The sequence below is a fragment of the Chelonoidis abingdonii genome, chromosome 1 (assembly GCF_003597395.2).
Source record: "Chelonoidis abingdonii isolate Lonesome George chromosome 1, CheloAbing_2.0, whole genome shotgun sequence".
NCBI lineage: Eukaryota > Metazoa > Chordata > Testudines > Testudinidae > Chelonoidis > Chelonoidis abingdonii.
Genome location: NC_133769.1, coordinates 200,970,165 through 200,980,308, shown reverse-complemented (window position 1 = coordinate 200,980,308; position 10,144 = coordinate 200,970,165). Strand labels below are relative to the sequence as shown.

The following is a 10,144-nucleotide window of genomic DNA, read 5'->3' as shown; positions in this document are numbered from 1 at the left end:
TGATCCCTGTCCCAAAGAGTTCACAGTCTAAGACCATAGATAACAGATTGATACAGACAGATGGGGTGTACAAGGAGAAAATGAGACAATATTAGTCAACATGCGGTGTCTGAATCTATAACCTGTCCTGAAAATTGCAACGAAGTTTTGAGGGTGCATCCTCACGTGTATTCCTTCATAACAGACAATAGTACATAAGCATGGCCATACTAGGTCAGACCAAAGGTCCATCAAGCCCAGTATCCTGTCCTCTGACAGCGGCCAATGACAGGTGCCCAAAGGGAATGAATAGGTAAGTTATCATCAAGTGATCCATGCCCTGTCACCCAATCCCAGCTTCTGGCAAACAGAAGCTAGGGACACCATTTATGCCCATCCTGGCTAATGACCATTGATGGATCTATCCTCCATGAATCTATCTAGCTCCCTTTTGAACCCTGTTATAAAAGTATTGGCCTTCACAACACGGTCTGGCAAGGAGTTCCAGAGGTTGACAGTGTGTTGCATGAAAAATACTTTCTTGTGTTTGTTTTAAACCTGCTACCTTTTAATTTCATTTAGTGCCTCCTTATTCTTGTATTATGAAAAGGAGTAAATAACACTTCCTTATTTACTTTCTCTATATCACTCATGATTTTATAGACCTCTATCATATCTCCCCCTTAGTCATCTCTTTTCCAAGCTGAAAAGTCCCAGTCTTATTAATCTCTCCTCATATGGAAACTGTTCTATACCCCTAATCATTTTTGTTGCCCTTTTCTGAACCTTTTCGAATTCCAATATATCTTTTTTTGTGAGAATGTGATGACCACATCTGCACACAGTATTCATGGGTGGGCATACCATGGATTTATATAGAGGAATATGATATTTCTGTCTTGTTATCTATCCTTTCTTGATGATTCCCTACATTCTGTTCACTTTTTTGACTGTCGCTGCACATTGCGTGATGATTCAGAGAACTATTCACAATGACTCCAAGATCTCTTCTTGAGTGGTAAACAGCTAATTTAGACCCCATCATTGTATATGTATAGTTAGGATTATGTTTTCAATGTGCTTACTTTGCATTTATCAACATAAATTTCATCGGCCATTTTGTTGCTAATCACCCAGATTGTGAGATCCTTTTGTAGCTTTTTCAGTCTGCCTTAACTAACTATCTTGAGTAGTTTTGATCATTTCAAATTTTGCCACCTATGTTTACCTTTTTCTCGATCTTTTATTAATACGTTAAAATAGGACTGGGCCCAGTACAGATCCCTAGGAAAACACCACTAATTTACCTCTTTCCGTTCTGAAAACTGACCATTTATTCCTACCCTTTGTTTCCTATTCTTTTACCAGTTACCAATCCATGAGAGAACCTTCCCTCTTATGCCATGACTGCTTATTTTGCTTAAGAGCCTTTGGTGAGGGACCTTGTCAAGGCTTTCTGAAATCTAAATACACTATATCCACTGTGTCCTTTGTCTGCATGCTTGTCTGACCCTCAAAAGAATTCTAGTAGATTGTTGAGGCATGATTTCCCTTTACAAAAACATGTTGACTATTTCCAACAATTATGTTCACTTATGTGGTCTGACAATTTTGTTCTTTTATGACACGTTTCAACCAATTTCCCATCATAATTTTTTTTTAAAGTTTTAAAGTAATTTACAGTTACAGATGAGGCTTACTGGCTGGTAGTTGCAGGTTCACACTGGAGGCCGCTTTTTAAAAACTGGCATGCGATTAGCTATCTCCAGTCATTGGTACAGAAGCTTGATTTAAATGTGGTTACAGATGGAGAGTTAAAAGAAGGAGGAGTACTTGTGGCACCTTAGAACTAAACAAATTTTATTTGGGCATTAAGCTTTCATGGGTCTAAAACCAGCTTCATCGGATGCATGCAGTGGAAAATCAGTCAAGGAAGATAATATACACAGAGAACATAAAAAAATGGGTGTTCAGTACCAACTATAATGAGAAATCAATTAAAATGAGCTAATTATCAGCAGGAGAAAAAAAACTTTTGTAGTGATAATCGGATGGCCCATTTCAAATAGTTGACAAGGCTTGTGAGTAGCAGTAGGGGAAAAATAGCATGGGAAATAGTTTTTAAGTTTGTTAATAACCATCTCACTCCCCAGTCTTTATTCAAGCTAATTTAAATAGGTGTGCAGTTTGCAAATTAATTCCAATTCAGGCAGTTTCTCATTGGAGTCTGTTTTAAAGTTTTTTTATTGAGAAATCTGAAATTTTTATTAGTCTGTAATTGAGTGTCAAGGGAGGCTGAATGCTCTCTGGCCCCACTAGTTGTTTAGCAGGTTTTTGCTTCTGATTGTTATTAAAAAATTTTGGCTATTACTTTTGGTCTTTGGCTAGCGTTTCTTCAAATTTTTCTTGGTCTTTCTAATTATATTTTACACTCATTTGCAGAGTTTATGCTCTTTTCTATTTTCTCATTAGGATTTATCTTCACTTTGTTAAAGATCCTTTTTCCTCTGCATGCTTCTTTTATTTTGTTGTTTAACCATGGTGGCTTTTTTCTGATTCTCTACGTTTTTTAAGTTGCTCCTCTATTATGGTGTCTTTAAAAAGTTTCCATGCAGCTTGCAGAGATTTTACTTTTGGTACTGTACCTTTTAATTTCTGTTTCACTAACCTTCTCATTGGTGTGTAGTTCCCCTTTCTGAGATTAAATGCTATAGTGTTGGGCCATTTTTTTACCAGCAGATCTTGTATGTTTCTTGATGCTGGACATATGCTGATGACTCCCTGGCATTTTTGTTTTCTCCCTTGTAAAGCTCTCAAGCTCCCAACCCTAGCAACATAAAAATCATCTTTGGGTGATAACCCACCACTGGAAATTTCAGGTGCTGCCTTTGCACCCCTCCAGCTCCTCGAAAAAAAGTAGAGGGTAAGCGAAAAAAAAGGAGTATTGGAATAGAAATAGATCATCCATTTTAATAGGTTGCTCAGTAGCTTTTACATTCCTTAAAGTAACAGTTGGTGTATGTATGAATGCAGTGTGCATAAAAACAGGTTGTATGAACAGAGCCTGAACAAAAAGTTATTTGCAGACACAAGTGAAGCATCACCTATGCTGGGACACCTAACCGGGAGAACACCTAACAGGGAGGTGGGAGAAGGACTCCTAGATGGGGGAATTCCAGGGCTGGGAATCCTCAAAAGATAGGAAAGGGAGTTGGAGACCCAGGGGTATGAGAAATACAACGAAAGAGAAGACCAAAGGGGCAGAGAATTTGGGAGGAAAGGGAAGTGAGAGTGGGGTTTACAGTGATTCTCAGCCAGGAGTATTGCATACCCTTAGGGGTATGCACAGGTCTTTCAGAGAGTACATCAAATCATCTAGATATTTGTCTAGTTTTACAACAGGCTACTCAAAAAGCACTAGCAAAGTCAGTACAAACTAAAATTTCATACAGACTTGTTTATACTACTCTATATGAAAATGCACTTAATGAAATGGAACTACAATATTCATATTCCAATTGATGTATTATATAATTATATGGTAAAAATGAGAGTAAGCAACTTTTCAGTAATAGTGGGCTGTGACACTTCTGTATTTTTATGTTTGATTTTGTAAGCATTAGTTTTTAAGTGAGTGAAACTTGAGGTACACAAGACAAATCAGATTCCTTAAAAGAGTACATTAGTCTGAAAAGGTTGAGAGCCACTGGTTTAGGAGACCCTAGGAAAAAGGGGTAATGAAGATGGAGAGTTGGGGGAGAGGAGTCCCAGAGAAACAACAGTATAAAAGAGGGAGAGAGACTAGTAAAGATGCAGCCACGTACAATAAATTGGGATGGGGGGATCCAGGAGTGGCTCCTCCAGGTTTCTTTAGAGGCTCACATACTACAGTGATGAGTATTAACAGATAGATATTTACAGGACAGTGAAGTAGTGACAGATAGAATATGCCCCCTTCCCCCCTATTCTCAGATGGTTGTACTTATGAGTAAGAGATGTTTCAACTCTCTGATTTAGCTGCCCTTACTCTTGCTGAGTTGTCCAGTTGAAATTAGCTGGACTCCTTGAGAAATAAAACAATATTAATTATCAGCCCTGCCTTTAGGGATTAAGATTATAGCAGCCTGTACAAAATGTCTCTCTGATGAAATACCAGACACACATTTTTGCGATAACCTTTCCTGTAAGGATGGTCCTGTGCTTTTCACTGAAGAAGAATGAAGCAGACACCCACTGGATTCCACTGATTTTTGCTGTTGTTGTTGGATTAGCCAACAGCCAGAAAGCAGGATCTTTAGGAGAATTTCCCTGGTGTTCTGAGAGGCTTGTAGGGAACGTTTTCTAAAACGTCCTGCAATTGCTTACATTGGTGAGCAATGGTCAGAGGCGATCGCTAGCGAGGCCAGCCCGCTGGTGTTTTACCATCATGCTGTCAATGAGAGCTGCTCTGACTGTGAGCACACATTTGGCTCCCCTTTGCAGGCTGATGGACTAGGCACTGAAGGCCTAAAACTGCAGTGGGGCCTAATTCCCTGCCTCCTACCGGGCCTCGGTAGCTGTGCTCCGGCGGACTGCGGGTAGCCGAGAGGGTGCTGGGGCGTGGGCTGGATGTCCAAGGGGTGTAGGGAGGGCAGGGCCGCGCGCCCCACCCCGGGGCTGGGAGAGAGCCTGGGGCTTGTTCAGCCAGCGCTGGGCGCTCCGGGCCGCGGCGCTGCCGGCTGCAGTTTCCAGAGGACGGAGCAGGGAGGCGGACGCGGGCCGCTTCCGGGAGAGCACAGGCCGGACCAGTCCGCCGCGTGTAGCCGCCGAGCGCAGGCTGGAGGCGGGCGCGATGGGCACCCACAAGCGAAAGAGCCCGGCGCCGGGCCCGGGGGCGGCGCAGACCAAGAGAGCCCGCGGCGCGGAGGGGGAATTCACGGGCACCCACTTCAAATCTCTGCTGCGGGACCCCGAGACCGCGATCAAGGGTGAGCCGGGGCGGGAGCTGGGCTCGGCTTACACGTGCTTCCCGCGGGGGAGCCTGCTCCTGTCACTCTGCTGCTGGGGGCATTAACCCCCGTGCTCCTACTGCTGGGGGCATTACCACCACCACCCTGCTGCTGCCGCCCTTGAACTGGCACTGGCGGGGCACCAGCGCGGGCTGTCCCATGGTGCTCTTTGAGTTGTCACCGGCCATCGCCCCCTCCTGCTGCTGCCTTTGCGCTCTTTAAAGTGTGCTGAGTTCCTGTTGCGTTCGCCCCCTTGCCCTGCATTATTTCCCAGGTCCGCCCACAATGCACTGTTTCACGTGCTGCTCCAAGTGCATTACTGTTCCGTTCATGCTGATCTCATGCATTATGGCCCATCCCTGTGGGGAGGGGAGGGGGGATTGAGACCCACACCTAAGAGCTTGTTTAGTGCAGGTGCCCCAGTAATAAATGAATTATTGTTACATTTGTACTGTGAGTCACTCGCTGTTACTGTTCACGAAGATTTTGCATTTTCTCTCTCTCTGTATTTTACTTTTTCACTAAGCAGCGTTGGATGTAGTTGGGTGCATTATGGGTATTTTCTTTAGTATACAAGTATTCCTATATCTTATGCACAAAAAAAAAAGGGGAGGGCGCACCTTTATTACTCTCTCAAACTATTTTGCAGTTTTTGCATGTTTAAATGAGCTTGAAATGATATGAAGTAATTCAGTGTTCAGGATTGAAATATTCTTGGATAAATTCTGTCCTTTGTGGGGATTTATTCAGAGAAGTGTAGTTGGTTACATTGTGCTCTTGTAACTTTCCCATTCTATATTAGTGGATGTACCTTTGGATTGGCAGTAATATGTCTAGCACTCAGATGAACATAAAGCGGGAAAGACAATGTTAACGAGTAGATGATATTGGTCTAAGTTTCTTCCCTCGCTGAATGTCACGTTTTCCGTACCAGACACTTCTCCCATGAACCCTGACAAATTATAATGCAATGTACAGAGTTTGTGAAGCCGGAGTACAGGTTTTAGCTGTCATTTGAAAAGCATGCTTTTGATTACAAGAAAATGCTTGTTTTCTTTCAGGTTTAGAAAACTTCGTCTCCACAGCTAAGACATTACCATCTACTGAACTATATGATGTAGTAGAAGGATATATAAAAATTTCTGTGGAGTGTGCTGAAATTTTCAGACTTTTGGATGGTGAAAGAAGGCCCGAAAGTGAAGTAAGTTGTCCACATGCATTGGATTTGTAATGGACAGTAGAGCGTGCACTGAATAGGACATTTAATAATTGTAGTATAAACACAGAATAAAAGAATTTATTTGGAGATCTGAGGAGCAGAAAAATTGGTTAAGTTGTAGCGGCCTTATAAGTTTGTCATAAAAAGTAAAGGCATCTTGCAAAGCCTCTTACATGTGCTAAACCTAATGTATTCTGAATAGTCCCATTGAAGTCAAGCTCTGTAGTACTGAGGCCTTTGAATTTTGTTAAGAAAAGCTTTTATAAAACTCAAGACCAATAGAAATGTTTATACACCTGTGCGCACACGCAAATCCAATAAAAGCATTTGTTTTTAGATAAATAAGCCTTCTTTTGTAGTATTTGATATCCAGCTATTGCAGCATTAAGAATCTGAAGGTAAAACTTATTGTCTGAGCTGAGAGAAATGCAGAACATAAACCAGAGCATAAATAGTGACCAATAAACTGAATTTATAGAATTCTCTTACTGCTAATTATCTAAGGCGTTATTAGTAATTTAAGTAAAGAAGAGTTTGATTACAACTGATTGAAGTTGATAGAGCCCCTTTTAACTTCCAATAAACAATCTCTTTAATAAAAACCATGAGGAGTCCTTGTGGCACCCACTCTAGGCATCTGATAAAGTGGGTTTTAGCCCACAAAAGCTTATGCCCAAATAAATTTGTTAGCCTCTAAGGTGCCACAAGGACTCCTTGTTGTTTTTGCTGATACAGACTAACACAGCTACCACTCTTTAGTAAAGTATCCTCTCTGTTACATAACAGAAAAACTACGTATACATTGTGTCTTGCTTTGTCAGCTGCTTGCTGTGTAGATATTCTTCCACCTACTGATAAAACACAGAGTTTTTAATTTGTAAGGCCCTGATGCTGCAGTAGGGTTGTGTGGTGGTGGTGAGGGGGGGTTTCACTGTGAGGAGCTCAGTGCAGTACTGGAGCTTAGGTATAGTATTTGAGCTCAGTATATAATGGCATTGCAGTGGTACCTGAGAGTACGAAGACCTCAGGAATGGAGGTTGTTCGTAATTGAACAAAATGTAATGGTTGTTCTTTCAACAGTTTACAACTGAACATTGACTTAATACAGCTTTGAAATTTTACTATGCAGAAGAAAAATGCTGCTTTTAATTATCTTAATTTAAATGAAACAAGCACGGAAGCAGTTTCCTTACCTTGTCAAATCTTTTTTTTTTGGTAAACTTTCCCTTTATTTTTTAGTAGTTTACGTTTAACACAGTGCTGTATGGTATTTGCCTTTTTTTATTTTTTTTGGTCTCTGCTGCCTGATTGTGTACTTCAGATTTCAAATGAGATGTGTGGTTGACCAGTCAGTTTGTAACTCTGGTATTTGTAACTCTGAGGTTCTACTGTATATTTGAGTATTATTTTCCATTCCATCCACATGTGCATCCTAGTGTCTTGCTTCCTTTTTTGAATGCTGCTGCGCTATGAGCAGATGTTTTAATTGTGCTGTCCATATTGAGGTCTAGGTCTTAATCTTTCCTGGTTACAGCTACTTTAGAATACAGTAAGTGTATGAGTAGTTCAAATGATTCTCTTTGATGTACTTTGTCTTGCCATTATCAACACTGAATTTCATGACTTTTGCAGCTGAAAACAAGGAGGAGAGTTGGTACCTTGTGACCAACCACCTCTTCACTGCTCAGTAGTGATCCATAGACCATAGCATGGAAGCTTCTGCCCAAGCATGTTATTTCAGTGTTAACCATCTGGAAGAGAATCAGTGTGTTACCTCGAGTTTCACATTTTGGAAGCATTTCCTCTTGTTGCACAGTTATTCATTATTTATGATATTCTAATTTTCTTATTTATATTTGCTTGTATAGGGATATATGAGGAAAGTAATGGCAACAGTATTTTAAAATATCTCTGAACTTCGCAGATGCTGTTAATTTTTCAAGCTTTGGAAGCCATCTTGTTGAGAACAGCAAGTGACCTGTGCCATTTTTCTGTTGTGGGGATGAACATAGTAAAGAAGTTGATTAATAGCTATATGAGATTAATCTATGCTGCTTTGTATTCTGAAAGTCACAGGTAAGTCTACTGCATACCAGAGTGAGAACCTGTACTGGTTGCTCTGACATAGTCCCGATATACTACCTTGGGCTACCATCCTGCAAAGACCTAAACATGTGCTGAACTGTTTGCAATGTGAGCAGTCCCACTGACTTTAGGAGGACTGCTCACAGTGTATAATCTTAGGCACATACATATAAGTGTTTGCAGGAATGCTGCAGGGAGTAGTGCTGCACTTGACTTTAGCTAAGTCTGTAATTTTCATTCTCTTCCTCTGCTTGCTTTGTTTACCCTAACTATGTCATTTGTGATATGACACCTGCCAGGGAGGTGCAGACAGAGGTTTCCTTTTCTATTGCTCACCAAAGCTGAGCAGAACACCATGGTGATGGCAAGAAGTATTGAGTTTGATTGTTGCTTCTTTTTCCTAGTCTCTTCACAAAATGTCGACACGTTTGTAATAGAATTTCTCCATTAGCCCAACTTTTTCTCAACATCTTTTTCTGTCTCTTAAATATGACAACTAATTGTTTTGATAGATTGAATTTATTTCTTAATTTATTTATAAAGTCCAAAGGAGGTACTTCCACAACCATTTCTTCTGCTTTGTCCCTCCCTGGCAGCTGAGGTTTGGTGTGTGGTTCTTGCTTTACATCCCAGTGTGTCATTTGGATGAAGGAAGGTGCTTATTGGTTCAAAGACCCTGTCTGTGGCATTCAGAGTTCTTCGTCAGCTCTGCATAAGCTCAAAAGTTTGTCTCTGTCACCAATGCAGCTTGATCCAGTAAAAGATATTACCTCACCCACCTTATCTCTCTAATATCCTGGGATCAACATGGCTCCAATAACACTGCCAACAAAATAGTGTATTCTCATAATAATGACCCCAAAATACAGCTATTGGAGAAATCCTTCCAGAGCTTGCCTAAGGGTAACAGCCCTGTTGAATTTCAGATAGGGTGTTTTGACTTTTCGTAGCTACATTGGCCAAATGGAAAGGCCAAGGGGTTTGGCAGTCACAAAACAATTATTTTCATGTGTCAGTTTCACCAATGGGGCACAGAATATAATGATTAGACTAATTTGCTGAGAACATATGTTGTACAGTTGAAGCATAAAGAGGCCATGTTGTTGTGGCATATGGAGGCAGGATCTCTGCTTCGTATGCATCTTCTCAGGATTTTTTATGAATGATAATATTTCAATATTGGAACTTTAGGGCTTGATCCTGCAGCCATTAATAATGGCATGTCTTCATACATCATTAAGGGCTGCAGAATCAGGCTCTTGTGGCCTCAGTTTTGAAGTTAACAGCAAAATCCTGTTGACAACAGTGGATGCAGGGATTGGAGCCTTCATTTCTGGCACTCTCGCCCTTATTCGGGAACATCTACATCCAGCCTCCCGGTGTATTTGTGTGTGTAAGCTGAGTTGATAGGAACAATGTAGATGTACATTCCCTTGTGCCTACTCCCTCTATATCAGTACCTCTGACTTTTTCCTTTTGTTACTCAGATAGACTTCCACTCCAGTCAATGAGTAAGGACTGAGTATAAAATTTGAATGAAAACTAGTAAGGACTTCAAGGTTTGGTCCAGTGACAGGAATACAACTCTTTTTCTGCATTCTTTAACAAAGAAAATAATAATAAGCAATCGTAATACAAACAATTTGATAGGAATGAATGAAGGCACAATCTTGTAAACACTTACGTTGGTGCTTAACTTTTCTGCTGGGGTAGTTCCAATGGCTCTGCTCCCCATACTAAAGTTAAGCACATGCATAAGAATTTGCAGGCTCAGGGCCTTGATCTGAGAAACATACTTTTAAAAACAGGCAATATGAAAATAAGATTGGCCAGAATTCTGTGTGAATTAGGGAAAAGTTGCATGCATTTTGCC

The 10,144-nt window shown here is 40.9% G+C and overlaps 1 protein-coding gene across 3 annotated transcripts in view; it reads left to right on the top strand.

The window, feature by feature from the left end:
• Positions 1-4,727: 4,727 nt before the first annotated feature.
• Positions 4,728-10,144, top strand: part of URB1 (URB1 ribosome biogenesis factor) — an 81,528-nt gene continuing 76,111 nt past the window's right edge. For 2 of the 3 annotated variants that reach the window (XM_032798267.2, XM_032798266.2), the window contains exons 1-3: positions 4,728-4,946; positions 6,029-6,168; positions 8,111-8,262. In XM_032798267.2, coding sequence (XP_032654158.1) covers positions 4,811-4,946; positions 6,029-6,168; positions 8,111-8,262 — 428 coding nt within the window. In that variant the 5' untranslated portion in view covers positions 4,728-4,810. The remainder of the gene's footprint in view (positions 4,947-6,028; positions 6,169-8,110; positions 8,263-10,144) is intronic. The other variant, XM_075073387.1, reaches the window with a different exon arrangement.